Raw genomic sequence first — 18,582 nt, 5'->3', positions numbered from 1 at the left:
AAAGTACACACAAAACCAGAGTAAAATAACATCATGAATTAAAGCAAGGAAATAGGCAGTTAACCTCGGTCCTTTGATATGTGTGCATCATGATAATTTCAGTCCTAAAATGTTATTTTTCTCCAGTAATGTGATTTACAATTTAAGAATAATGTTTCACTGAAAGGTTTTAAATATCACCTAATTTATCAGGCGTGCCCCCTTAAACGTGTGTGCAATGAGAGAAAAAAAAAAAAACAAAAAAAAAAGAATAAAATGCAATGGTTTCAGCAGTTTCACAGTTTTTAAAAGTTTGCTGCATGGACATATAACCAAAGTACTTCATTTTTTTTTGGATTCACAGGGAGGGTACACTTGGTTTTTTTTAAGTAACATCAAAGAAGTCAAATAAGAAATTAATCAAATATAATCCTTTAACAAAAGGATTTTCATGATAAAGCATCGTTTCAAAAAACAAAACAAAAAACATTGCTAATTAAAAATAAAAGGTCCAAGCATCTAATGTTCACACGTAAGACTTCTGCACAATGCCACTCCCTGTCAGGTCATTCTTCTTGGGGGAACTGATTCAGCATTTTTAAAAAAAGAATCATGCTTCCAACAAGTATGTATGACCTTCAAAACCAACGCAACCAGCTTTACAGGTGAAATATTTGAAAAGGGTGTGGCAGTTTAACTACAGATCAGGGTTGGATATTAAAAGCCACACAAAACAAAAATAAATTACAGCATTTAAAAACATTTAAAAACTAAACAGAAGGTTTACAATTACAGTCTAAAAAAACGGACAAGTGGAATGACATTTGACCTTGAAGGAAAGTCACCACTAGCAGCATCTAGAACACATCATCTGACCTCTTGCCTCTGACCTAGAAACAAAGGGTCACTACAAACGTCCTCAGTCTTCACACGTCCGGCAGAGTGACACAGATCTCCTGGAGCCTTTCTACTGCGCTGGAGGTGGAGAGGCCGTCCACCTCACCGATACAGGCCAGGAGGTGATGGACGATGCTCCTCAGGCTCTCCTGCAGCTCCCTCAGGTCTCGGTCGGTCCGACAGGTGGAGGGATGACCAGCAGACATCCGCAGGCAAATGTTCATCAGGTCAGTACTGTCCTGTCAAAAAAGAAAAACAAGACCAAGGCATTTCAGACTAATTCAGAGCGGCCATTCTCCTTTTTTTTTTGGTCCAGATACTGAAGTTTGACTTTTTTGTTCATTCTTGTCTTTTGAAGCTCCACCTTAGGACGCGCGGACATCCTGAAGTCCTCCTCGACCGAGATGATCCGCGAGAGAGCCTCGACCATGCGGCTCAGCCAGCTGTGTCGGGCCCGCTCCGCGATGGTCCGGCCCGTCCGGACCTCCCGTCCGTCCGAACGGTCGGCGGACGCGCAGCGGCCACGCCCAGCGCGGTCACGCCGCTGCGTCAGGACGCCGCGCAGGAGCCGCAGCGCCTCCGTCTGCCGCACATGCGAGCGGTGCCACGCTTGCATGGTACCCGCCAGCAGGAACCCGACGAGCAGGAACCCGGATGCAGGTGGATGCGCCGCCTAATCTGCCGTCCTCCTTGATTGGGCCTAATTGCTCTAAGCCGGTTCTGTCGATCGAGGCGCTCCGAGCTGCGTGGGCCACGCTGCGATGAGGTCAATCAGGGCCCACGGCGCGGCTGGTTTCACTTCTTCACTGTGTCACGCCAGAGGAGCACACGTGGTGCAAGGCCTTGTGATGTTACTGTATTTCACCAATTCAGCACCATCTGGCGTCCTCTGCTCATGTGGGTTGACCAGCCAGAAGACACATATGATGTATTTTTGCATAATGGATGTGAGTTGAAAATTTGTTCAGATTGCCAGATTGAGACACATGGTGACCAGGTTTTGGGTATGTAGGTTCAGTTGTATTCCCACAGGATCCAAAAAACTGGTTGCTCCAAAATCACAGCTTGTACCCTGCATTTGAAATGTCACGGGCAACAAACTTTTCAACAAATCAAAAATTCCTTATAAGCACATCCTATGGAACATACTGACCAAATTTCATGAACCAGCTACTTTTTTTTTTGTTGCTACTTTTCCTAAAAATAAGCGTAATGCTCACGGCTTGTTACCGCTTGGTGTGGGGTTTGCTGACTGGGCAGATTTTATAACCTGCAAACAAAACCAAATGGCACGGCGGCTATGGAAAATAACCCACTAAATAACACAAATTTACTCTTCATTTATATTATCAGACAGTTGTTTTATTTTTGTAAACAAGGTTGCTATATTTTTAAAATCACGAAAATAAAAGTAACTTTTAAAATGGAGGGAGTAAAGTGAAAGATGTGCTTGTTGTGACCCAGAAAAATTGTAGCCAATTGTGCCCATTTTTTCTTTCAGCTGATCATCACCACGGTTTGAGTTCCGCCTCTCGGCGGCTAATACAAATTCAGCCCAGCCCCCAGAACATTTGTTCAGTTGAAGTAAAAGTTGTTTACGTTGTTTGGGGTGTTCTGCCCCTTCAGTTCTCACTGGTCAGTCAAATGATTTTAAAAACATGTATTAGTATTAGTAATAATAAATATTTGAAAGAAAACGTAAACGTAAAGTTTACTATAGAAGTACGATTTCTGAGCGTAAACAAGCTTTAACTCACATGTTGATGCATATTTGCACAATTATCGTTATCTGTAAACAAGAGACGTGGTTGTAATAATGTAATGTGGTCAGATGGATGTTTAGCTCGCTGCTGATCCACCGCACAAAACTATGCGGCAGAACTCATACCGATGGTATCGTGGCTGTCACATTTAGTCACTTAAAAGAGTTTTAAGTGGCAGAGTGACCCATGATTTGCTGCTGCAAGCCTCACACAACTGATTGTCACATGCTTACCGGAGATAAAGCCGGTCTGTTTTTACAACACTGTAGCTGTGTGTCCACCCCAGATCATTCCTGGGTTGATGTACAGTCAGGATCTTGGAGGTGATGACCGCACCCACGTGGATGGTACCACTAAGGCTGGAAGATGAATGGTCTGATTGTGTTTCTGCTGACAGATTTAATGCAGTGTTGAACATCACCCAAAGGAAAATGGCTCAAGGTCAAGCCATAATAAGAATTTTAATAATAAAAAATTATAAATAAGTGTTAAAAGTCAAAGTTAAGGACAATCATAATTTTGACCAACTATATACAAAACACTGCATAATTTTTTTTTTTTATCTCAGTCCTTTAATTGTTTTAGAAGGTAATACAAAAAATGAAAATCTCAGTGTTTTCCACTATTTCTAATCATTTTTAATATACACTTTTTTTTTTTTAAATCTTCCCAAACAGACACACGGGGTTTACAGTAAACTGAAATGCCAGTGTTCAATGCAAGATACTTTTTCTTTTTGGACAGTAGCTCTTTGTTAACCCAGTTAATGTTAGCAATATTTATTTTGTTTTTGCAGCTTGTCACTTCTTCCCCATCCAAATTAATGCAAGAAAGAAATATTTCTTTGTCAATATTTTGTCCCTCTGACCAGAGGCTGATTTATGCAGGTCCCAGCATGCATTACCTAAATCCTTTTAGCCGCTTGCTGATCATTTTTGAGCTTTTGTTACAGTGTGAAATGTGGCAGGTCAACTACAAAGCGCACACCAATCCATGAAGCTGCACAAACTGTTAAGGCTTGCATTATTCTGTCCTTTTTTGTTTTAAATCCTCAAGGCTACAAAATCTAAACACCATATAAAAAGAGAATGGGATACCTGGAATGATATCACATAAACAAACAGTGGTGATATGTCATGACTGGGGGAAATCAGTTGAGAAGAGGCAGGGACTGAACACAAATCAAATAAATAGGAAAACCACTGAACAGTGACAAAGTGACAAGGAACCAACAGAAGAAATGAAAAAAAAAAGAGTCAACCTTGGTACATTCTCACTGTGGCTTCGCACCAACTGGATTCAGGTTGAAAAGACCCAGGGGGTCACCAGAAACAGTCCTCTACCTGCTTGTGTGCTGATAAAATTAGACTAGAAGCAAATCACACCCCTATGCTGACAAATGTCAGCCTGGAAAGTCGTGCTTGGCCGTGAAAAACTAATTTGCCACTGTGTTGTCAGGGTGCGATACAGCAGCATTTCCTCCGACAGACATTGTGGTTATTTGTACAGGTGCGATTTGTGTATTTTCGAGGAGATGTAGTCGCTCTTCACCGATTTTATTATAGTCAGTCTTAATAACTTGTACTGCATACTTCATTCGACTTTAAACTCATCCACATGACTGAAAGTGCACAAGTGACCTCAAATTATAGTCCACAGACGCTGGTTCATGTTCTAGCCAGACCTGGGCGTCGTACTTCAAGTAAAACAATATCAGTAAAAGCCCATGACAGGCTTTCCGGTCATCACTCGAACAACATCAGTTGTTTTGTTTGTGAGGGAAATGGGACAGACTCCTGCTTTTATGGGAAACGCTTCAATATGGCCTAAGGAACATGAGAGTGTAGCTGCCTACCCTGTGACCGGGTTCTACCACACGGCCACTCAATCAGAGCAAAGGTGGTGGTGCAGGAATAGCAGACAAAAGGGGAATGAAGGAGAGTTAAGGGAGGATGTGCGAGAACTGGAATAAAAAAAATAAATAAATATGGGCAGGGGGGGCAGAGCCAGACAAGCATCTGTTTGATGGAAATGTTGCACCGCATATGTAATATTCACTGGCAACAAGCCATAGCATTCAAACTGTCAGCAATTTTTTTTTTTTTTAAAACCCTATTCAAGGTCCACAAGGACCCCCAACCCACGGACACTATGCTCGGCATGAACACAGCTGGTCTTCTCCTGGGTCAGTGGTGCCATGGTGTCCCAGATTATCCTCAGGTCATGAAGTGACCAGCCGCAGTCTGGGAATGTCTCTTCTCGTCTGATGCGAGCGGCTACAAGGAGTCAAGTCCACTAGAATATTAGAAATGAAGTGCAAAACCTCTTGATCTGTTGGCGAGTCACATGATGCAGAGCAGGGCACAGGATTGGATGATGGGGCAGTAGGAGGGCCTGGAGTGTGGTTGATCTAACAATAGGGGTACCTTGTCAACCTGCTCTTCATGAAAGTGTGGAAAGAGTGACAGTAGGGTGGACGTTGTGACAACATGGCCATGAACTGGGCTGATGAGAAAGGCTTTGATCAGGATGAGAAGACGTGAAATGTCCTGCATCATCCTGTTTCTCTGTTCAGCAATAGCTTGTTCCACTCCACTCTCTCCGTATCGTCACATGGAGACATGATCTATTCCAAAAAAAAAAGTTTTCCTTCTGTTCTTTTCTTTATTTATTCATTTTAACAATCATTACCATTATAATTTATTATTCTAAAGTAAACTCACTATTTTCCATATTTTCCATCAAAACACAACGTGCTTCCTTGCTCTTTCAATTTTTTTTGTTTGTTGGTTTTAAGGGTGGGGTTACTGAGTGACCACACAAAAGAGGCCAAGCAGTGACCACAGAGTGAGCAAAGTGTGACCATTTCACAGGGTGGTGGAGAAAAAGAAAAGAGGGAAAAAAAAAAAAAAAAAGTTCTAATTCTCCTTCTTGGCCTCCTGATTCCCATAACTAGAACCAGTTTTCTTCACCTCCGTCACGCCAATGAGTCGACGTACCGCCACCGAAGCTGCAGACACAGACACACCATGCACACATTGTTATTATTACAGGACTCAGCAGTAGCGAACAGCGGGTCTAAATTGTGTGTGTGTGTGTGTGTGTGTGTGTGTGTGTGTGTGTGTTAGCGGCTGACCAATTATAAGGAAGAGCATGAAGCCAATGATGAGTAGGGGGGAGCCGCTGACGAAGACACCGCAGGCAAACTTGATGAGGGGGGAGAGCAGCAGCGTAGCCCAGAACAGGAAGTTGAGCAGAGTCCAGGGTCGCCGTCGGGGCTTCACAGTGGGGCCGGGAAAACAGCCTTCTTTCTCATAGTGCTCCTGTAGCGCATCCTGCAGCGATCGAGAAGAGACAAGGACACGGTCTAAATTCAACTGGAACTGTACCTTTCAGACGTACACTTTACATTACAGAATTAGCTCTGTCAGCACTTTCAAATCTCAGGCTATATCTGCAGTTAACTCATGCTGAAGCTTGCAATGTTCTAGTCTTATATATAAAATTTATAAAGATATACAAATAAAAAGTTAACTCTGCTGAGTGTCCATTCAATTAGAGATCATTTTTAATGCATTACAAGATTAATCTTGAATAGTAACATCAAACCCAAACATCTTGACTTTTCAGTTGAAATAGTACTTTAACTCAAGCCACAAGCTGTAATACCACCATAAAGCAAATAAGGCCTTTAAACATTAATGTTTGCATTAGAGTGAACCTTGCATTAAGTTAAACAGAGTATATAAATTGTGCCAGACCTTCTCCTGATAAAGCTTGTGAAGCCAGTCAGCACAAGCCTTCTCATCATCCGGGATGTCTTTTACAGAAAATCTCCTGCAGAAGGAAAACAGTGCAGTTACTACAGGAAACATCACCTCTAAAGCAGCTCATCCCATCCCAGTCCATTTCAGCAGCATGCATCATCAACCAAATTCTAACTAACCAAAGCTGGAAGGGAAACTAATCCACACCCTTAATATATAACGGGAGAGCAGGGGAAGGAGAGGAGGGGGGAAAGGGGGACTCACCTTACAGACATGTCTGCTTTATACTTGGTTCCATTAACAATCCCCAGCAGAGTTGGAATCTTCTTGTCTTTGAAGTTCAGTGTGACATCATAAACAGCAGTGACTGGAATCGAGAAGAAAGTGGCAGGGTTTGTACAAAACAGCTTCATTAAATGATTTTGGACTGAACACATCTTTAGCAACTTGCCACCAGGGATGCTCCCCCTAGGGGTATTTTCTGATATTACCATCACAATACCAGTAGGTGCAGCAATGTGATTTATGACAGTCATTACACAATATATGTATGTATGAACTGTTTCGAGACACAGCTTTTTTTAAAATACACTCACTTCACCGCTAAGTCCTAGTGCAGAGGATCACAATATAACTACATTCGTAGTTCCTGCAGTGTGAACACACCAGCAGCTATATGAACTTAGAAACAATTCCTTCTGTGAGAGATGGCCTAGTTTATCAGACTATTATAAATAGCTTTTATAAGACCAAAAAGTGTAAAGGCTAAAGAATATTATCCATGGAGGTGAGTGTAGGTTTTTGAGATGACCTTTCAAATCACCCTATGAAAAAGGCTCCTTACAGCCGTGAACTGGTGGGGGGCAGAGGTAATCCGCATGTAATCCACAGACTTGACAAGAAAACAAACTCCTCTGTTTTATCTAATAACATCTTAAAACAATGTGTGTGATTGAGGGACTTCAGTCCGTGCCTCACCCGTCCCCTTCAGACACTGCATTGTAGTGGTGAAGCCCTTGGTTCGGGGCAGCAGATGATATTTGAGTTTTGGCAGCCCTTTGCCCTCAGCTACCTGCATGCTGATCTGGTGTTTCTTCTCTGTGAAGCGCGTGCCCTCGCAGTACAGGAGGAACTGCAGGCAGAGAAGGGGACACCCACACAGGCCATTAGCGTCACTCTAATCCCATAATGCACTAATCTCCTTCCTCACACTGGCCAGTGGAAAATTCACTCATAAGGAATCCCATCTCAAGCTGCCCAATACCTCAGAGCCTGGCAGACTGGCCAGAGGACCCACTTTCTAACAAATGAAATAGGGTAGAGCAAACCTGGCCCTTCAATCCAAATCTGAGATCTAAATTCCCCAAGGAAGTCTGTTTAATTGAATAAAATGTGCTTGTGGAAGAATAAAAATAAAAACTTGAGAACTGCCTCCGATGCCAACAAATAACATCCAAACTCTGAGAGGGATAATCTACAGTAATTTGATCTAATCACTTACCCACATAAACTCAGGGTAATCTTTTAGTCTCTCCAGCCCTGCAAACACCATGTCCCGGTCTTCTTCCCACTTCCTCTTACAGAAGACGATCTCTAGGAAATACCAGGTCCAGCCAATCAGGGGCACCTTTTTCAGTTCTTGTTTGGCTAGAACTTTGGAGCTCTGGTGTAATAATATAATAATATTTATTGATTTATTTTTTTTAATTAAGCAAACAGAAATTTGTAGGATAAATACATCAGACGAACATACTGACCCCAAGAACTCCAAAGCGTTCACACATGGTCCATCCACAGAGGAAGTCAATTTCAAAGTTGTGGTTGAGGATGATGATGACATGCTCCTTGCCGAATTGGTCCACCGTGGCCTGGTCAGTATAGAGTGTGCATTCTGTGCCGGACCACCATTCCAACAGCATTACCAGTTCTGATCAGAGCCATTAAAAGAAAAGGAAAAAAAAAAAAAAAAAAAAACAGAAATTAATCATCGGAGCAGAATGTCAGGGTACGAATTGCACCCATCGACCCTGCGGCACAGTTTATGTCATTGTTAACAAGAGCCATAAAACGCATCTGCTTCCTAGCAGTGTCAGACCATTTTAAAAATTCAATAATGTTATTAAGTCACATCAATCATGGTCAGCTCTGTTACAATATTAGCCCAATGACTTTCAGTCCAGTAATAACATTACACTGTAATTGATATCTGATTAATGCCACTATCCGTACTCCTCTGTATGTACACAATGTGTAAGGACAGGTCCACAGGTTCCCTTATCTCTTAGAGCAAAGTGCACCCAGCACACCACTGCCTCTTCAACATTGCATATGTAACAAAAAAGGGACAAAAAAGGCAAAATTGTACTGAGATCAGTGCAGTCTGAGTTCTGATTTGACCAACTGTTTCAGCATTTAGAGAAGTAGTGCCTAAGAAGTGCACAATCATCCAATTTCAGAGAAGAGGGCTGGGGCTAAATATAATGTTTTAAAACTGGGAAAAAGTTTTTAAATAGGCCACTATCAGGGTGGTAACACAATCGCCTATGAACACAGGTTTAAACCCCACTTACTACCATTGTGCCACTGAGCAAGACACTTAACCCTGAGGGTCTCCACTGTCCCTGTAACCACTGATTGTAAGTCGATCTGGATAAGGGCGTCTGATAAATGCTGTAAATAGAAATGAAAATAAAACCAATTCTGAAAAAAAAAAAAAAAAAGTATTTATGCATCTCTGTGAAATTTCTTAACCTTTGGAAACGTTTGTTTCACCAAAAATGAGGAATACTATAAATGAAACCAAAAGAGGAATAAATGGTTTGTTCCTTGCTGGTTAGTATTTGTACCCCGGTGAAGGTGCTAGGTAAGACAGGTAAAATCATTTTGTATTCACTCATAAATTTAATAACTCATTTAAAAATGATTCGGAATGGCAACACAGAAAAGGATCATAAAATGATTAAGCACAAACCATGGCCGTAATTTGCAAGGCAGCGTTCACACACATTTACAGTGTTTAGAATCGTGATAAGCAACATGCATGTGCGGAGACAAGCATCTGAATTTTTGAACAGCGCATCACCCACACTGAACGTGTGATTGGTTCATGAACGGAATCATAAATTCAATTTAATACCAGAGTATTTTAGCTCTTTCTCCTAAAATCAGCTTTCCATTGATACAGATTCAACAAGGAAATGTTTGCAGCAATGCAGTGAAATCAAGGCAATGGCCCACTAAGTCCCTAGACTTAAGAAGCTTCACAAGTTCTCCCCGGTCTTGTTAATCACTGCAGAGAGAGAATTAGAGAAAATCTCTCTCAGGATCGTAAGCACTACCAAATACTGAAAGATAGGGTGCACAAGCACTAAATATCATATCGCATATAAAATAAGCAAGTGGACGGGGACACTCACGACTCCACAGAGAGTAGGACAGTCTGCAGTTGATCCGGCGGTAAAGCTGCTTGTTTACGGGCCAAAGGACACAGGTGCAGAGTTGGATGAAGTTGATGATCAGGCCGCTCACAACAAACACAAAGCCGACGAGCAGCTGCAGGATGAACTGGCTCTTCAGGTACGCGAGCAGACCCATCGCTCAGGAGCCGCAGGAGCTGACACGGCCCCCCCCCCCTCGCTGTCTGTGACTGACCTGGACGGGCAGCAAAGCAGGGACAAAAATCTGAATGTCCACAGAGGATTCACTCCCTGTGCAGAACTAGGTAAAAGGCCATGAAATCAGACACATTGCACCAATAAGGGACCTTAAGGTCAAACGCGAAATTGCATTTTTTTTTTGCTGGGTTAATGAAACATGTCTGAGAATGTGGGTGAAATGATTTCGTGGTCAAGTTACACTTATCTTAGACTTTATATAAGAATACGTAAAAAGAGTCACAATTCGGTCAATTAACCCACATCTATAGGATTTTTTACAATTATTTATTTAAAAAAAGGATCTGACGCATGCACTTCATGTACTAAAGATGTTAAATTAAATTGATCTAAACTTTGATATACCCAGGCCTAAAGGCTTATGCCAGCAAATGCAAATGAGGATAAGGATGATGAGCATCCAGCTTAAATCCTGCCGCTGTTCAGTCTTAAGTCATGCTTAGATGAGGCAAATTACAATGTTAGGAACCTGTCTGACATTATTATATAATAAGAGCAGAGGCCCTGATTAATTTCATATACATCATGTTGAGAACACCACATTTTGTCCACGCTTGAGTACGTCTAATTCAACTTGCTGGCCAGCCTAATTTTCCCAAGCCTTATTTCTACTGTACATGCCCCTAGGGATTTGTAAGATAGTTAGCTCCACAGTTGTAGAACAGAAAGAAAAAAAAATTGAACAATTAAGAATGTGAGCAGGAATGTGAATAAAACAATATAAAAAGGTATTCGTTCTATAATTTCTTACCACGGTGGGTTTTTCCTTTTTTACAGTCCTCTTTTACACGGGCCCTCGCTGAGTATCACAGACCTGTAATAAAAAGTGAAACGGAAAAACAAAAACATGGGCAAATTCATCGAAACTGTATCAGCAAACGGTTATACCATATAGAGACCTTACAATAAATCTAGATCATAGCGTATATCGATAACATGATAAAATATTACAAAGAAGACAGAACCACAAAAAAAAAGCAGCATCTAAAATAATGCAGAATACATTTGCAGAATAACAGCGCATGGCCACTGATCTTCGTGTGAGATATTACAAAAATACTGACATCGAACTGTGCATTGAGATCAGTCAGTTTAGCAGCACAAAATCATTCATTGGCTCAAATGTAACCCCAAACCCTGCTAAACCACACACACAACCTTTCACCCAATTGGCAGGCTTTCAGAAGCTCCTCCCTCCATGCCTGCCAGTAGACTCGTACAGAGAGGAATACCTCGTGCACATGGTCCATCCAGCTATCCGCTAAACACTCAGATAGTAACGATTAAATTCAAGTTTCACACATTACAAAATAGAATTCAGTGGCTTCCAAAAATACGGGAAAGCTTCAAACGTCCTGAAAATGGTCGATTCTAAGTCCTGTACGCCTAGCAACATTTTGTGCAGCCATGTTTCACACTCTCGTTGTCACCTTGCACGTCCAGACAGGGTCACCTATTCAGCAGAGCGCAGAGGACATGCATTTCTTTCGTACAGCTGAAGACTAAACGCATTGGAGCTTCTTTGCATGCGATTTGTACAAAGTGCCAACTCGACACCCCCGAAGAGCACACGCCGAAACCCAGGCAACCACAAAAACCTTCACTGAGAACAACGGCGCACAACATCAAGCCCGGTGCCTTGTACCCACGCACAAAGCAACAGAAAAAACACACTGACCTTCCACTGAGAGCACTCCTGCAAACTAATGCCTCTGGACTTGCTTTTGAACGGAAGACAGGCAGAAAAGAAAAACAAACTTTCTGTACTCTATAAACTCTAGTAACCTCTGGAGCACAGCCTAATGACTAGAGAGAGGGGAAGCCGCTGCAGACTGCAGACGGCCTGCCAGGCAGTAGGAGAACGTGAGCGATCGGTGGGTGGGGGGGGGAGGGGGGGGGTGCTGGAAGGATCACCTGATGTGTTCGGACGAATGGCTGCTTCCCCGCACAGACCCGGTGAACTGGAAATCCGAGCAAGAGCCTTCCCAGTAACCCCCCCCCCTCCACGATCAGGCTCGCTCACAACACACACGCAGACGTCAGCCACGTGAACGTTTAATTACAACCATTGAGCAATTCTGCCGTCGCAGCAGTCCTCACATTCTGCGCCACCATGCGCAAAACTGATGGTACAGCAAAGAACATGCAAGTGGTTCCGAACGGGAAATATGCTTTTCCGATTTGTGCTGACTGATGCAACGGCAACAAAATCTGAAGCAATTAGCACTTTCCTCCAATATTGAGGTCTGTATTGACGGCAAACCAAGTCTCAGGGTAAAAGCAGAAGAGCATGTACAAGGTTCGACCATCCGGATCCCTGCTCCTTAACTATGTGTCATGTCAGATAAAAATGAGTCAAAAGATCACACGCTTATGGACGAGATATAGATTTTTGTTTAAATGTGTATGGACGCAGATGATGACAATGCCAGGCTGTCACGCCCAAAGTCCAAGGGTCTCTGCTCTAGGTGGCAATACTTACATTCTGATGAGCAAAGAGCAACAAAGAGCTGACAGCTCACCCTCACCCTCACCCACACACACACACAGTGTCTCATTTTATAACATGTTAACATGTCTGCTTTTATTTCATCGTTGGGTTCCCACAAAACCTATTCCGCCAACTGGAAACAGCATGTAAGCATGCTTATTGGGATTATATGGCAAGGAGGGGATGTTAGATCTTTTTATAATGCTTCCTTATAAGTGACCTTATTATGTGCGGTGCTGGTTTTGGTAGACCAGCAGGAACACATAAAGACTGATGTTCTCCAACCATCTGTATGGAAGCTTTGGATAGAACAAAGAGATTAGATGACAGCCAACAGCTACCTGCCACCAGGGCACAAAACCTGCGTGAAATAAATAACCCTGCGCAAACAAGCCCTAACATACAATACATACAATAGATATGCGATATGATAACCTCTAAAAAGGGCCACTACTACGGCAAAAATCCTCCCAGCTTCCTACAGACTAGGATAAACACTTACCAGTACGCGTAGTAGGCCACTGCCATGACCACCAACGCTCCGCAAATCCCAGTAAAAATCATGACCGCCCCCTGGTTCAACATCTTTACCGTGTTTTTGTACGGTTTCCACACACGAAACAGACCAAAAAAAAAAACGAACAAGTATTGTTCGTGTAGCCTGACCCAACTAGAGAGCCATGCTAATGCTAATCCCAGAATGAGAAAGAGATTATGATGACATTAAGAATAAGAAAGACGGCACAGGAGGCGGCGCCAGAATCCAAAACTGCCCAGTCAGCACAACAGAGGGACCTGGTCCTGGATCTTCAGATAGCAGCCCAGCAGAAGACTGATGAGATCGCGTCCTTTGGCAATGCGACGCAGAACGCAAAGACAGTAGGTCCGCTGAACTATTTAGTGATGCCTGCTACGCGTCTTCAGCAGCATGGACCAGACAGAGAAGCCTCTCCTGGAAACGGGGTGAGATGTTATCAGTATCCCGCCTGCCCTCCTCAACACTAATCTCCCACAGATCAGATTAGCTCTTATTAGTGCTCTAGCTGCACCCTGAATAAGTCACATCCAATTTGCATCAACCCTGGACTTGGGTGGAGGAGGCGGGACTTGCCACCAGCAGAAGAGCACCTAGCTGCCGTTGTTGGCTTTGCCGCCAGGAGGTGCTGTTCGGGTGATTCCAATAGAATCCACTTAATGTCGGGTCTCATATTTCAAGGGTCACTGACAATGTGGAACAGTCAACGTGTAAACCCTCCCCACCCATCCGCCAGGGCAGACACCGTCTTCCTTCCAGGATGCGACTGGGTCCTTCCTCTGGCATTTCAAGGTCAAATCAGCCCCTGCTGGTGTTTGGGTGCTAAAATCAAAGGCGCAGATGCCCCAGACGCAACTTCTCACCCAGGCTCAACATCTCAAAATTAGAATGCAACTGCAGCAAACGTGGCTAAGAGCACAAGGAGCTTCCCATACAGTAAAGTCTTAATAAGGGTAGTAATAGCCTAGTGGGTAACACACTCGCCTATGAACCAGAAGACCCAGGTTCAAATCCCACTTACTACCATTGTGTCCCTGAGCAAGACACTTAACCCTAAATGGCTCCAGGGGGGGGGACTGTCCCTGTAACTACTGATTCTAAGTCGCTCTGGATAAGGGCGTCTGATAAATGCTAAAAATGTAAATGTAATAACAAGCATTGAATCCAGTACGTGGCAGCGAGAATCATGATCCTGCTCAAACAAAGGCATTGTGACAACGGAACCCGGACAGGGCGCAGGGCGTGTGAAGACACAACAGGGAGGCATTAGTCCAATAAAAGGATCAGGCAACCTGGGGCCATAACAGAAAGCCTACTGCTTATGTGCACACCAAAGGAAGCATACAAAATGGAGTTCTGACCCCATCAATGCTTTCAGTCAATCACAGAATATCCAGAAAACAAAGGGGGACTGGGAAATTGGTGTTGAGGTCTGTTAGCTGCTCCCCTCGGCATGCTAAAAGCAGCGGGTGTTTATCCAGCAGAGGCAACAGAAATTGAGCGTTTTATTAGTCAGGGTCAGGATACAAGGTCCTTCAAGTTCATTACCATTACGGCCCTCTGATAGGCAGCCTCCCCCGCTTTACTACATTCACAGACTTATTAGCAAGGTCTTTTGTACAACTTATTTAAGCAGCAACACAAAAAGGTGCGGTCATGCCCACTGTTCGTGGTACATTTGGAAATGTTTATTATGAGCTTAAATGGAAGAAATGTATATAAAACAGGCGGAGTTACACCAAAGCTCCGTTCTGTGACTGAAGCAAGAGACAGGGCTACCAAGTTCAAAAGGGGTTTGAATAACAATAATATAACAAAAAATAACAATGATGTATTGGTGAAACGTTTGATTAAAGTTTCTCATCTTAAAATAATAATAAAAAAAAATCACCTTTTAGGAAAAATTGCATGAATTCTTGTCACGAGAATCCACAACATGAGCATGTTTTCATGGCTTGGAATCTGGTTCCTTTACTATAATTCTACCTGCGTGTATCAGGAAGGCCATGTGTAAGGCCTACACACAGCCTTACTAGACACACGACATGAAGACATCCATCTCGAAAACTGGATTACGTTGAAACAACCAGTAGGAAGCCGCCGAGCGGTGCCCGAGAGGCAGATTTAAATGTCGGTGGATTAGAGAGGAGTGGGGCGTGCTTGCGGCGGGAGGCCATATGGCAGATACGGACGATGCAGCTGGCGTTCCGGTGCAGGTTTCCAACCGAGGGGTTACAGACATGCACACCCACATGGAAGCGTCGCCGGCTTTATGGCACCAACAGGCGCTGCAGCAATAATATACCAAAAACCACGGATAAACATGTCCCTCGTAAGGCAATATACGAATGGAGAAAGCAGCATTATCTACAGTTACTGCTCAGGTGTCCAAAACACACATAATATGTGTGTGTAATTTGACCCTTTAGGAGCAGAGGGACTACCAGGTTTGAACTTTAGTAACCTCGATATGGTACAATGATGACGTGAACTCAGGCCGGAGGGAGAAAAAAATAAAAAACACGACGTTGCCAAGTCTGCTCATGCCGGGCTTTTTTTTAACTCGTCTGTGAAGCAAAGCTGCTAAAAACCAAGGCTGGTAAATCACACCGAAAGAAGCGTCTCTACGGCCAAGCGCGAAGTCAAAGAAGGGGAGTCCACGCAGGCTCACACGGAGTACGTCTTACACGGAGCGCGACTCCCGAGACCTGGCAACCCCGCCAGCGTCACGGTGGTGTCACGTCTTCCAGCGGATCCAAGTTCGGCGTTCATTAAAACGCCACTTAAACCGCGCAAGATTCATTATTCGCCACCGTTCGTCGACGCCGGACAGTTTGTTGCAGCTCGGCGCCGCGGGGCAAAAAAAACAAAAAAAACTGAAGCTTCGCCCACTGCGGTACGGACAGGCACTCCTCTAGCGACAAGCCTGCGAGTGGGGGCGCCCCGAAACGCCGATATGACGCACCGCGGCCACCGCATGGTCGGCGGAAGCTCCACACATGCATATATTCATGGTTTTTTTTTTTTTTTTTTATAGACATATATTTTCTACCCACGACGTTCCGCAACGCTCACAACCGGGGGTCCGGGCGGCCGTAGCCGCCGTAGCCCCATCGCCGGGCTGCCGCTACCTAACCCGGCTAGCCCGCCGCCCAGCACGAACCCCGAGGCGGCACGCAGCCCTACCCGTTTCCCGAGTCGCGCCGTCCCCGCCGACACGCGAAAAGCCCTCCGCACCAGTGCGACAGTCCCGGCCGCGCCGTTCGACTGCGGTGACAGCTCTTTGTCCGTCCGTCAGGTCGCCATCACTGCAGAGAGCGCGGCGGCGGCGGCGGCGGCGCACTTCCTGTCCGGTTAAATACTCTATTCGACTGGAAACCAGCGACCGGCGGCCCGCCGCGGCTCTGCAGGGGGTCGTGACCGCGCGGAATATAGGCCGGGGCCACGGAGGAATATATCACGCCGTTCATATTCACGTCGTTTTACTACCTCCGAATATAACACAGCACCTTCACAGCTACGTTCGTTTTCAAGCCTGTTTATTAATGAACCGCCACCGATCGAATGACAGGTGTAATAATTCAAGATGTACAACTTTAGACATACATGTCTAAAGTTGTACATCTTGAATTATTATACCGGTCATTCGATTTTTTAAAACATGCAGCGTGTGGTAAAAATGGCAAAGTAAGTCAAATTCAATTGATCACTGTGTAAACCATATAAAACAACAAACAAAAATAATATGGACATTTAGTTGAGACTCATCCATTACAAAGTCAAATCTGACTTTATATAGAAGGCTGCAATGGCCTAGTGGGCTAGATGATGAACCAGAAGACCTCATAGTCACTGGTTTAAACCCAACGTACCCCACTATAGTGTCCCTGAGCAAGTTGGACTGTCCCTGTAACTGTGTCCCTGTCACTCTGGACTGAGGTATCTAAAGGTGGCTGTAAGACAAATATTGCATTAGTGCTTAAAGACACATATACACCCAGCTGCTGAATAATATAATCATTATTCTCTTTATTGCATCATAACATACATATTATATATTATAAATGTGAATTTGTACACTACAATCTTCATTGTAACATGTTATAAAATACCCAGAATCAGAAAATGAACCACTAAAAACTTTACCAAACAGTTAATACATTTGTTCTTTTTTTTACTATCATGGTCATTTTTTTCTGTCCCATTACGAAAAGAAAATAATAATAAAATAAAAAAACCTTTACAGATACAAAACAGAAAAGAACAAGAGCCAAGCATAGACAGTCACTGTTAAAACCTCTACAGGACAGACACAGTTACAGAGACCAGGGGACAAGGCGTGGGGAAGGAAGGAAGAAGGTTCGGGGTTCGGGTGCTGTGGGTATCGTGACTTGGTCACAGCCTCTTGCCTGGGTCTACATGGACATCTCCAGTATTATTAGTGTCGTGGTTTGTGATGGGTTGAGTAGCGCTGTCTACCCCTACTCTTTGGGTGGGTGGATGTCGGGGGGAGGTATTGGATGGGCTGCTACAGGGAGAAAGGCAAAGCTAGGCTAAGCACAGTGGTCCACACAGATGGAGCACACAAAATCGTGGTAAATTTACTCTGAGAACAGTACACACAAAAATTATCCTAACGTGTGTGTGTGTGTGTATATATATATTCTGCATTTGTGTATAAAAATGTCATAAACCATTGAAGAACCCTTCTACAGGCATTCTCATAAAACTATCTGAACTGCTTACATCTTTAATTTCATTTCTTACTTTGAGGTAAGATATGTTAACGTTGAATCTCAGTAGGGACATATTTTTAAACAGTTTCATCTGGACCTGACATGTACGGAATATTGCAAACTTTAGGAATACGTCCTTCTCTTGGACAGTGGTTTATTATAGTCAAGCATAACACACAGAGACCCGACGTAGCATATAAGGTGGTGTCCCACCCTTAACTACGGCAGAAAGCACATCATCTACCCACACTTGCAAAGATCACATGGCAGTGGCACGGTCACAAAGACACTTAATTACCCATCATTATGCGTCAGAGCAGCAGCTATTTTCAAAAATTTTCAAAAACCTTTTAATGTCTGATTTTAAAGCAAACAGCAACTAATCTTTTTTTTTTAAATACAGGGCCACAGAGTGTCAATTAATGGACAAAATAAGCACAAGCAATTCAGTCACAAATTCCACTTTGATTCAAACATATGACAAGGCTGTCAACTCACTCGCTGTACAGCATCATCACATCTAATCAGGTATCATCAATAATATATATTTTTTAATCGGCCCTACATTTTCTGCATTTTTCTTCAATTGTTTGCAAATGGGCTTAGCATTTAACAATAGCTACTGGACTGCTTTTGTGGATGGTGGAGGGAGGGACTGTATCTACACCCGAGTAGTTTGGTCATATTGCTCTGCACAGTTCTCACATAATCAACAACCACACAGAACCACTATCATTTTT

General features: G+C 43.6%; 1 protein-coding gene across 3 annotated transcripts; it reads right to left on the bottom strand.

The window, feature by feature from the left end:
• Window positions 1–3,262: 3,262 nt before the first annotated feature.
• Window positions 3,263–16,466, bottom strand: agpat3 (1-acylglycerol-3-phosphate O-acyltransferase 3). Of its 3 annotated transcripts, none has more exons than XM_028980769.1 (10): window positions 16,293–16,466; window positions 10,832–10,894; window positions 9,823–10,057; window positions 8,164–8,333; window positions 7,908–8,069; window positions 7,385–7,538; window positions 6,671–6,773; window positions 6,401–6,476; window positions 5,776–5,974; window positions 3,263–5,649 (listed from the first exon to the last, which is right to left on the bottom strand). In XM_028980769.1, the coding sequence occupies exons 3-10, from the start codon at window positions 9,998–10,000 to the stop codon at window positions 5,558–5,560; spliced, it is 1,134 nt and encodes a 377-aa protein (XP_028836602.1). In that variant the 5' UTR covers window positions 10,001–10,057; window positions 10,832–10,894; window positions 16,293–16,466; the 3' UTR covers window positions 3,263–5,557. The 3 variants fall into 3 exon arrangements, with proteins under 3 accessions (XP_028836602.1, XP_028836601.1, XP_028836603.1); XM_028980768.1 differs by lacking the exon at window positions 16,293–16,466 and adding an exon at window positions 13,074–13,542; XM_028980770.1 differs by lacking the exon at window positions 16,293–16,466 and adding an exon at window positions 11,759–11,922.
• Between the last annotated feature and the right edge of the window lie 2,116 nt (window positions 16,467–18,582).

The sequence above is a fragment of the Denticeps clupeoides genome, chromosome 5 (assembly GCF_900700375.1).
Source record: "Denticeps clupeoides chromosome 5, fDenClu1.1, whole genome shotgun sequence".
NCBI lineage: Eukaryota > Metazoa > Chordata > Actinopteri > Clupeiformes > Denticipitidae > Denticeps > Denticeps clupeoides.
The sequence above is the reverse complement of the archived record's forward strand: the minus strand, read 5'-3'. Positions and strand labels throughout refer to the sequence as shown.